Source organism: Montipora capricornis, chromosome 3 (genome assembly GCF_036669925.1).
Source record: "Montipora capricornis isolate CH-2021 chromosome 3, ASM3666992v2, whole genome shotgun sequence".
Classification (NCBI taxonomy): Eukaryota; Metazoa; Cnidaria; class Anthozoa; order Scleractinia; family Acroporidae; genus Montipora; species Montipora capricornis.
Genome location: NC_090885.1, coordinates 17,817,658 through 17,829,101, shown reverse-complemented (window position 1 = coordinate 17,829,101; position 11,444 = coordinate 17,817,658). Strand labels below are relative to the sequence as shown.

At 41.2% G+C, this 11,444-nt stretch overlaps 1 protein-coding gene across 5 annotated transcripts in view; it reads right to left on the bottom strand.

The window, feature by feature from the left end:
* Positions 1-11,444, bottom strand: part of LOC138042465 (uncharacterized) — a 63,112-nt gene extending 51,668 nt beyond the window's left edge. For 2 of the 5 annotated variants that reach the window (XM_068888359.1, XM_068888360.1), the window contains exons 1-3: positions 11,306-11,444; positions 10,203-10,492; positions 2,331-2,474 (exon numbers count right to left, since the gene is read on the bottom strand). In XM_068888359.1, the coding sequence (XP_068744460.1) occupies positions 2,331-2,474; positions 10,203-10,483 (425 nt within the window). In that variant the 5' untranslated portion in view covers positions 10,484-10,492; positions 11,306-11,444. Of the gene's footprint in view, positions 1-2,330; positions 2,475-10,202; positions 10,554-11,305 lie in introns of all 5 variants that reach the window. The other 3 variants (XM_068888362.1, XM_068888364.1, XM_068888361.1) reach the window with 2 other exon arrangements.

The following is an 11,444-nucleotide window of genomic DNA, read 5'->3' as shown; positions in this document are numbered from 1 at the left end:
GGTTGTGTGTTTGAATCCGTACTGTGTGGCAAAGTTCTCATATTCCTTGCTTGCAAATTGTGAGCCATTGTCAGTGTGGCAGATTTGTGGTATGCCAAACCGCGCAAAGTGGGCCTTGGTCTTCTTTATGACTGTGGCGGAGAGGGTGTCCTGGAGCTCATCGACTTCAATCCAGTCCGAAAAATGGCAGACAGTAACCAGGTAGTCCTTTTGCTCATGGGTAAAGATATCTTGGCTCACAATTTGCCATGTCTGCGTTGGAATTGGTAATGACTTCATGGGTTCTTTGGTAAGAGTTCTACTGTATTGGGCACAAACACTGCAGCTCTCACACATGTCTGAAATGGCTATTCGCATGCCTGGCCAGAATAAAACCTCGCGTGCCATGCGAATGTGGGACTCTGCTCCAAAGTGGTGCCTGGACTGAGGAACCAGGACTTGCTGACCTTTGTAAACGATGCCGTTGAGTGTGCTTAGTTCCTCTCTGAAGGTCCAGAATGGGCGGAGGTTGGGGGCCAGGTGTTGTTTGTCGTCCGGCCAACCAGAGGTGTTGGTTTGTTGTAGATCAGTCAGGGTTTGATCCTTTTTGGTTCCTGATTTGAGGAGTTCTTCTGTGACATCGGTGAGTCGGGGGTTGTGGTCATTGTCAGAGTGTTCAAGTTCAAGGCGGAACACTTCAAACCCTGTCACTTTTGCCTGCACTGGGGTGGGTAGAGCAGCGCGAGATAGTGTGTCTGCTATATGAAGGCTTGTACCTTTCTTGTATTGTAGGCTAAAATGATATCTCTGAAGTCTCATTAGCATTCGCTGAAGACGTGCGGGTGACTTGTGAAGTGGTTTCTTGGTTCGAGGGGTTGGTGGTCTGTGTGCACTGTGATGTCTGATTTGCCGAACAGCCAATGATCAAATTTTCCAAATGTGTTGCAGATGGCAAGGCATTCTTTTTCGATTTGTGAATAGCGCTGTTCGGTGCTGCTCAGGCTGTTTGAGGTAAAGGCGACTGGTTGGAGTTTACCTTCGGCGTTCGGTTAGAGGAGAGCTTCCCCCAGGACTTCTTCGCTGGCGTCCACTTGGAGTCGTTGTTGAGACCAAATATAAATTTGTCGCGATACATTTCGTCACTGAGTGTTCCATAAGAGCAGAGACTTCCGGCTTGCCTAATCCTAACTTCCCATGCTTGTACCGATTCCGTCAGTGTTTGGCTAAGGCCCCAACTTAAATCTGTCAGCCAAAAATGAACTGCCGGTCGAACCTGTAAAGTGTAGGCGAAGTTTCTCCATCGAAATCCAAGGTTTGGCTCTGTCATCGATCGCGATCTCAGGTTCTGTTGTGTATCGTATGACCTGAAGGGCTTCGTCTGGCATGGCCGACCGAAGCGCGGCGATTTCGAGCTGTGGTTTATTATAATAATCGGCTGGCGCTGTCTCTGGGTCTTTATCCAGGTTACGGTAGTTCGCTTGAACGCAGTAGTCATTGAACCTGGCTTCGAAGTTCTTGAAATTTTCCGAAATGTTTTCGGTTAGATTGAGTTCTGGGCGCTTGAGATTCGTCGCCATGAGTTCGTGTATCCAATGTAGCGTTGCGTGAAGAGGTTTTTTTTTTTTCCTTTGATCGAAGTATTTGCTGGAGTGGTTCTAGAAAAGGTTTATCCCACTTCTGACACCAAGTTTAGCGCTGTGTATCAGGAGACCAAGCATAAACGAGACGAATTATAAACACAGATGAAGTTGTATTTCCGCCATGTGCGATCTCTACGTGCAACATTCATATCCCGGATGAGGGACCGAGAGGGGTCTCGGGGCTAGTTCCCAACAAAACGTGGTGGAAGACGTTTCTCCACAAATTCTTTTCTTGGACACTAAACCTTTTGTTATTTCCACGGATGAGTTATTTCAAGAGCATGCATATTTCGAAAAAGTGGTTTAGTCTTTTTTTCCTTTGTTCAGGAATGAAACTGGAATTAATAACAATCATCTGTACTCTTTTTGGACAGACTGAAATAATTGATCTGTTTGCTGGTTTGTTTGGCTTTAAATCACTCCGTTTGCCACATTGTTTTTCGATGTGCCTTGACACTGACAAGAAAATTTTCCCCTTATGTTAGAAACATGTAATCTCAATGAGTTCTCGTAAAAGTAAGGAGAAATATCACCAGCTCGTGTTTTCAGAAGTTCGTTTAGAGGACGTGTAGTTAATTTTTTTGGAGATCTTATTTGAAGTTTGTTCTTTCTAGCTGATTCTGGTTCTAAGCCAAGCTGAAGTGTTTCAATCAAATACATCAAAATGTAAATGATCTCGTTTTAAGAGATAAAGTGGAATAAAGTACGTACGTACATCCTTGTTTGACCTTGAACCCTCTGTGATTTCTAATTTTAGCTTGATTCCTATTCGCTGGCTTTTGACAGTCAACTCTTAAATGGCTTCTTTCCTTTTCCGTTTGCTTGCTGAGGATTTGCTTGTTTTCTTTTAAAACCCTTGCGATTCAAGAAAAAATTAATTGCCCAACTGGTGAATTCGACAGTAAATTTCGGTGGAAAAACCGATATCGCACTCATTCCTTCGTGATTCATGCGATCAGTCGGTTTTTCGGGTCGTAATTTCATGATACGCTAACACGAATATATGCAAATTAGACTCATACGTTATTCTTTAACCGTCATGTATGCCCATATATAGTGTCTACAGTGGGAACACCTATCTACACTGTCTACAGTAGGAACAGCTATCTACACTGTCTACATTAGGAACAGCTATCTACATTGTCTACAGTAGGTACAGCTATCTACACTGTCTACAATGGGAACAGCTATCTACAGTGTCTACAGTAGGAACAGCTATCTACATTGTCTACAGTAGGTACAGCTATCTACACTGTCTACAATGGGAACAGCTATCTACAGTATCTACAGTAGGAACAGCTATCTACACTGTCTACAATGGGAACAGCTATCTACAGTGTCTACAGTAGGAACAGCTATCTACAGTGTCTACAATGGGAACAGCTATCTACAGTGTCTACAGTAGGAACAGCTATCTACATTGTCTACAATGGGAACAGCTATCTACACTGTCTACAGTAGGAACAGCTATCTACATCGTCTACAGTAGGAACAGCTACCTACACTGTCTACACTGGGAACAGCTCTCTTCAGTGTCTACAATAGGAACAGCTATCTACATCGTCTACAATGGGAACAGCTACCTACACTGTCTACAGTGGGAACAGCTATCTACATTGTCTACAGTAGGTACAGCTATCTACACTGTCTACAATGGGAACAGCTATCTACAGTGTCTACAGTAGGAACAGCTATCTACATTGTCTACAGTAGGTACAGCTATCTACACTGTCTACAATGGGAACAGCTCTCTTCAGTGTCTACAATAGGAACAGCTATCTACACTGTCTACAATGAGAACAGCTATCTACAGTGTCTACGATAGGAACAGCTATCTACATCGTCTACAGTAGGAACAGCTATCTACACTGTCTACAACAGGAACAGCTATCTACAGTGTCTACAATGGGAACAGCTATCTACAGTGTCTACAGTAGGAAGAGCTATCTACATTGTCTACAGTGGGAACAGCTATCTACAGTGTCTACAGTAGGAACAGCTATCTACACTGTCTACAATGGGAACAGCTATCTACAGTGTCTACAGTAGGAACAGCTATCTACAGTGTCTACAATGGGAACAGCTATCTACCTTGTCTACAGTAGGAACAGCTATCTACAGTGTCTACAGTAGGAACAGCTACCTAAACTGTCTAAACTTTGAACAGCTCTCTTCAGTGTCTACAATAGGAACAGCTATCTACACTGTCTACAATGGGAACAGCTATCTACAAGGTCTACAGTGGGAACAGCTATATAAATTGTCTACCGTTGTTACAGCTATCTACCCCGTCTACAATGGGAACAGCTATCTACACTGTCTACAATAGGAACAGCTATCTACACTGTCTACAATGAGAACAGCTATCTACAGTGTCTACGATAGGAACAGCTATCTACATCGTCTACAGTAGGAACAGCTATCTACACTGTCTACAATGGGAACAGCTATCTACAGTGTCTACAATGGGAACAGCTATCTACAGTGTCTACAGTAGGAACAGCTATCTACATTGTCTACAGTGGGAACAGCTATCTACAGTGTCTACAGTAGGAACAGCTATCTACACTGTCTACAATGGGAACAGCTATCTACAGTTTCTACAGTAGGAACAGCTATCTACATTGTCTACAGTGGGGACAGGTGGCTACACTTCCTACAATGGGAACAGCTATCTACACCTTCCACAGTATGTACAGCTATCTACATCGTCTACAGTAGGAACAGCTACCTACACTGTCTACACTGGGAACAGCTCTCTTCAGTGTCTACAATAGGAACAGCTATCTACACTGTCTACAATGGGAACAGCTATCTACACTGTCTACAATGGGAACAGCTATCTACATCATCTACAGTAGGAACAGCTATCTACATTGTCTACAGTGGGAACAGCTATCTACACTGTCTACAATGGGAACAGCTATCTACAGTGTCTACAGTAGGAACAGCTATCTACATTGTCTACAGTGGGAACAGCTATCTACACTGTCTACAATGGGAACAGCTATCTACACTGTCTACAGTAGGAACAGCTATCTACATCATCTACAGTAGGAACAGCTACCTACAATGTCTACAAAGGGAACAGCTCTCTTCAGGGTCTACAATAGGAACAGCTATCTACACTGTCTACAATGGGAACAGCTATCTACAGTGTCTACAGTAGGAACAGCTATCTACATTGTCTACAGTAGGAACAGCTATCTACACTGTTTACAATGGGAACAGCTCTCTTCAGTGTCTACAATAGGAACAGCTATCTACATTGTCTACAATGGAAACAGCTCTCTTCAGTGTCTACAATAGGAACAGCTCTCTACACTGTCTACAATGGAAACAGCTCTCTTCAGTGTCTACAATAGGAACAGCTCTCTACACTGTCTACAATGGGAACAGCTATCTACAGTGTCTACAGTAGGAACAGCTATCTACATTGTCTACATTAGGAACAGCTATCTACACTGTCTACAATGGGAACAGCTCTCTTCAGTGTCTACAATAGGAACAGCTCTCTACATTGTCTACAATGGAAACAGCTCTCTTCAGTGTCTACAATGGGAACAGCTATCTACACTGTCTACAATGGAAACAGCTCTCTTCAGTGTCTACAATAGGAACAGCTATCTACACTGTCTACAATGGGAACGGCTATCTACAGTGTCTACAGTAGGAACAGCTATCTACATTGTCTACAGTAGGAACAGCTATCTACACTGTCTACAATGGGAACAGCTCTTTTCAGTTTCTACAATAGGAACAGCTATCTACATTGTCTACATTGGGAACAGCTCTCTTCAGTGTCTACAATAGGAACAGCTATCTACACTGTCTACAATGGAAACAGCTCTCTTCAGTGTCTACAATAGGAACAGCTATCTACACTGTCTACAATGGGAACAGCTATCTACAGTGTCTACAGTAGGAACAGCTATCTACATTGTCTACAGTAGGAACAGCTATCTACACTGTTTACAATGGGAACAGCTCTCTTCAGTGTCTACAATAGGAACAGCTATCTACATTGTCTACAGTAGGTACAGCTATCTACACTGTCTACAATAGGAACAGCTCTCTTCCGTGTCTACAATAGGAACAGCTATCTACACTGTCTACAATGGGAACAGCTATCTACAGTGTCTACAATGGGAACAGCTATCTACACTGTCTACAGTAGGAACAGCTATCTACAGTGTCTACAGTGGGAACAGCTATCTACACTGTCTACAGTAGGAACAGCTATCTACACTGTCTACATTGGGAACAGCTATCTACAGAGTCTACAGTAGGAACAGCTATCTACATTGTCTACAGTGGGAACAGCTATCTACACTGTCTACAATGGGAACAGCTATCTACATCGTCTGCAGTAGGAACAGCTATCTACATCGTCTACAGTAGGAACAGCTACCTACACTGTCTACACTGGGAACAGCTCTCTTCAGTGTCTACAATAGGAACAGCTATCTACACTGTCTACAATGGGAACAGCTATCTACACTGTCTACAATGGAAACAGCTCTCTGCAGTGTCTACAATGGGAACAGCTATCTGCACTGTCTACAGTAATAGAAACAGCTATCTACATTGTCTACAGTAGGAACAGCTAGCCTCACTGTCTACATTGGGAACAGCTATCTACACTGTCTACAATAGGAACAGTTATATACACTGTCTACAATGGGAACAGCTATATACATTGTCTACAATGGGAACAGCTATCTACACTGTCTACAGTTATAGGATTAGCTATCTACATTGTCTACAATGGGAACTGTTATATACACTGTCTACAGTAGGAACAGCTATCTACATTGTCTATAGTAGGAACAGCTATTTACACTGTCTACTGTGGGAACAGCTGTCTACACTGTGTACAGTAGTATTATGGGAACAGCTCTCTTTACATGTGTAGAATGGAAACAGCTGTGTACACTGTCTTTACTAAGAGCTAATGTGTTTACTCTGTACAACAGGAGCTGTTATTTTATTTGTTTATCGATAGAAAGCTTACCTTTGTATTCTTTGCTTTGTGTTGGCTATCGTTTGTATTGTTTGTTATTTAGACATCTCTGTTACTGATCAAAAGTCAATTTAGAATAAAAAATCGTCAGTTGTGGAAAGGCACTCGGATCGTAGAAGAGAAACGACCATCAAGCCCTTAGTACTCTTTTTTTTAATTCTATATTGTTGTAATCTAACTCTATAGCCGGAACATAGTGTAAACCTTTTACGGATAATTCACTAGTTGGTTCATCAAATTTTGACATTACTAGGTCACGTATTTAGTTATGGTGGCCTGTAAGGGACATTGCATTTGGTGATCAGTTTTCCTGTTTTAAATTTCAAACTCGAAAATTTGAGTTTAAAGACTTGAAATTTTGTGTTCACAAACTGGAAATTTTGTGTTTGCAAACTCGAAATTTCGAGTTTCGAAACTCTCGTTTTTTAGTTCACAAACTTCAAATTTAAAGTTTGTAAACTTGTCAGTGTAAAATGCAGACTACAGATTAAGAAAGGTTATAATGTAGCTAACATGTACAGTTAAGCCTAAATATTATTTTGTGCCTAATTAGGCCTAAGTTAGCACTTCTGAAGGGTTTGGGCTTTTTCAACAGTAGAATTATAACCTTACATGTAGTCTGCATTTTACCCCTTGTCTGCAGTTTTATTTTACTCTGACCGGTTTGTAAACTCAAATTTTCGAGTTTGTGAACTCAAAATTTCGAGTTTCTGAATTGAAAATTTCGAGTTTCTACACTTAAAAAGTCGAGTTTGCAAACGCGGAATTTTAAGTTTGAAATTTGAAGCCGGGAAAGTGATCACGAAATGCCATGTCCCTTGCGCGCCACCCTATTTAGTTCAGGTGTGTTTAGTCACTAGATTGTTATCTCAGAGTCAGACTCAGAAAACACTTCTCTAAGAACAAGGAGTTCAGACCGAAGAAGTCGGAAGTTTAGCACTTACAACTGTGATTTGTATGGCAGAACTTGTCTGTGAATAAACGTTTGGATATAACTCCTTGCGTAATGTGTGTATCGAAGGCCAGTCACACTTTAATTCTTCCCGATTAACTTACTTGTTCTCTTTTATTTTCACGAATCCTAGAGCCAGTAAGAATGAACAACCCGGGAGCTCCGCTTTTAGGCTTGGCTAAATCTATATATTAGCCTCTTGTTTTCTATACTTTACCGAAACTTCTACTCCGGACAATAATAGCTTTTCCTACTGTAGACAGTGTTCATAGCTGTTCCTATTGTAGACGATGTAGATAGCTGTTCCCATTGTACACAGTGTAGATAGCTGTTCCTACTGTAGACAGTGTAGAGAGCTGTTCCTCCTGTAGACACTGTAGAGAGCTGTTCCCATGGTAGACAGTGTAGATAGCTGTTCCTACTGTAGACAGTGTAGATAGCTGTTCCTACTGTAGACAATGTAGATAGCTGTTCCCATTGTAGACAGTGTAGATAGCTGTTCCTACTGTAGACAATGTAGATAGCTGTTCCTACTGTAGACAATGTAGATAGCTGTTCCAACTGTAGACAGTGTAGATAGCTGTTCCCATTGTAGAAAGTGTAGATAGCTGTTCCCATTGTAGACACTGTAGATAGCTGTTCCCATAGTAGACAGTGTAGATAGTTGTTCCTACTGTAGACAGTGTAGATAGCTGTTCCTATTGTAGACAGTGTAGATAGCTGTTCCTACTGTAGACAATGTAGATAGCTGTTCCCATTGTAGACAGTGTAGATAGCTGTTTCTACTGTAGACAATGTAGACAGCTGTTCCCATAGTAGACAGTGTAGATAGTTGTTTCTACTGTAGACAGTGTAGATAGCTGTTCCCATTGTAGATACTGTAGATAGCTGTTCCTATTGTAGACAATGTAGATAGCTGTTCCCATTGTAGACAGTGTATGTAACTGTTCCTACTGTAGACACTGTAGATAGCTGTTCCCATTGTAGATAGTGTAGATAGCTGTTCCTACTGTAGACAATGTAGATAGCTGTTCCTATTGTAGACAATGTAGATAGCTGTTCCTATCGTAGACAGTATGGATGGCTGTTCCCATTGCAGACAGTGTATATAACTGTTCCTACTGTAGACAGTGTAGATAGCTGTTCCCATTGTAGATAGTGTAGATAGCTGTTCCTACTGTAGACAGTGTAGATAGCTGTTCCTATTGTAGACAATGTAGATAGCTGTTCCCATTGTAGACAGTGTAGATAGCTGTTCCTACTGTAGACAATGTAGATAGCTGTTCCCATTGTAGACAGTGTAGATAGCTGTTCCTACTGTAGACAGTGTAGATAGCTGTTCCTATTGTAGACAATGTAGATAGCTGTTCCCATTGTAGACACTAGATAGCTTTTCCCATAGTAGAGAGTGTAGATAGTTGTTCCTACTGTAGACAGTGTAGATAGCTGTTCCTATTGTAGACACTGTAGATAGCTGTTCCTACTGTAGACAATGTAGATAGCTGTTCCCATTGTAGACAGTGTAGATAGCTGTTTCTACTGTAGACAATGTAGATAGCTGTTCCCATAGTAGACAGTGTAGATAGTTGTTTTTACTGTAGACAGTTTAGATAGCTGTTCCTATTGTAGACACTGTAGATAGCTGTTCCTACTGTAGACAATGTAGATAGCTGTTCCTACTGTAGACAATGTAGATAGCTGTTCCCATTGTAGACAGTGTAGATAGGTGTTCCCATTGTAGACACTGTAGATAGCTGTTCCCATTGTAGATAGTGTAGATAGCTGTTCCTACTGTAGACAGTGTATATAACTGTTCCTACTGTAGACAGTGTAGATAGTTGTTTCTATGTAGACAGTTCATTTTAGTGTACATGAGGAGTAGTTTACACTTTCCTTTAACTCATTTGCATATATTCGTGATAGCGTATCATGAAATTACGACCGTTTTTCGGGTGAAATTAACCGTGGAATTGACTAGTTAGGCAGCGAAGAAACTGATAGAATTAAGCAATATCCTAGAAAACCAAAACGCTGACAATTCCAAAGTCTTTTTTTTCACGAATCCTAGAGCCAGTAAGAATGAACAACCCGGGAGCTCCGCTTTTAGGCTTGGCTAAATCTATATATTAGCCTCTTGTTTTCTATACTTTACCGAAACTTCTACTCCGGACAATAATTCTTTAATCCGTTTTTACTAACACCACCTTCTAGCCTGTCCTCCAGTCCATAATGTTTTTCAAGGTTAGTTACCAGGCTCCGTGGTCCTTGAAAATGCCTGGGCAAAATGGCTTAACAAACCGATCTGTGTAAAACACAGACTTCAGACTGCAGACTGCAGACCGGGGGTTAAATGCAGACCGAGGTTACAATTTAACTGTTGAAAAAGCCCAAACCCATTAGAAATGCTAACAGTCAAGCCTGAATATTGTTTTAGGCCTAATTAGGCCTAAGGTTAGCATTAATAAGGGGTTTGGGCTTTTTCAACAATTACGTTATAACCTCAGTTTGCATTTTACCCCTGGTCTGCAGTCTGCGTTTTACACTGACCGCTTAACAAACAACTCACACGAATCATCACAATTTAATTCATTTATAAACAAACACATACCTGGCCGCTGGAGCATCACTCCCTTTTTCGATCAGTTGCTCTTTCGTTATCTTTGATTCGACGTCTTTCAGAAAGACCTTTTCGTTGCTGTCAACGTATTTTTCCAGGCCATCAAGGATTATAATTTCCTTCTTCCCAAAGGGACGTTTCCAAATCGATCTTTTTCGTTTGACTAACAGAGTTAAAGGTTTTACTGGCTTTGAATGTCCATGCAACAGTGATATTAAGTTAGGATCATCGAAGTTCTCCTTAGAAAACTTATAAAGCAGCTCCTCGATCATGATCTCAAACTGAAATTGAAATTGTCATCGGAATCATTGTAGTGTCTTTAAGACGTCCTTAGTAAGGTCGCTGGAAGCAAATTCAAGATATACTCGTAAAACAGGAGAGAAACGATGGTTGCTAACTTTTTCCAGAATAATTCTGACTACTTTAAAATAGATTGGAGGCCAAACAATTCCAAATATTTTCGTGTAAATATAATGGAGCTTACATGAAGCTCCATATATGGTAGCTATACTAACACCTTATAACAGAAGTGCTCCAAGTGTCTCTGGATCTGGATGTTTCGTGCAACTCGTCTCGCCACAATGTCGCTAAAACAATGCAAGACAAGTTGCACGAAACATTTCCCACTCTAGCAGCGCCTTTAGTACAATTATATCGGCGTGGCTGGAGTTTGGCTATTCCAGGTGGCACGTCCGAGAGTGTTTTTAACGTGACATTAGTTTCTGTCCGCCCTCTATCATCTATCCTATCTGTATGTCATCTATAAGAAGAAAACAGCAACGAAATGTATACTTGAGTCACGCTTTAATTCATACATCATAAGCGGGATATGGCAGCAGGGGTAAAGTTTCGCTCGGTACAATGGGGGAGCTATCATATCTGAAATCTAAGTTTTAGGCCCTTCGTCGCTTGGCGTGTTACCTACGGATGTCGATGAACTTCCTCAAAGAGAAAGACAGGTTAGAATAAGGCAGCAGCACGTCGTTTGCTGTTTAGTGTTTTACGAAATTTTTCTGTTATTTACAAAGCCTTAGTGAACTCAGTTGGCGCAACTTGGGTATAGATGTATTTTTAGAAAACTAGAAAATACTTACTGCAAATGTACTTGCAATCGCCGAGACAGTTATTTCTTTATGATCTGACCGTGCCAACGCTATTGTTCAGTTCCCACTGAGAGAATAAACTTCTAGGTTTCCACTGATTGTCAAGCAACTGACAGGAAGAAGCAGGAAG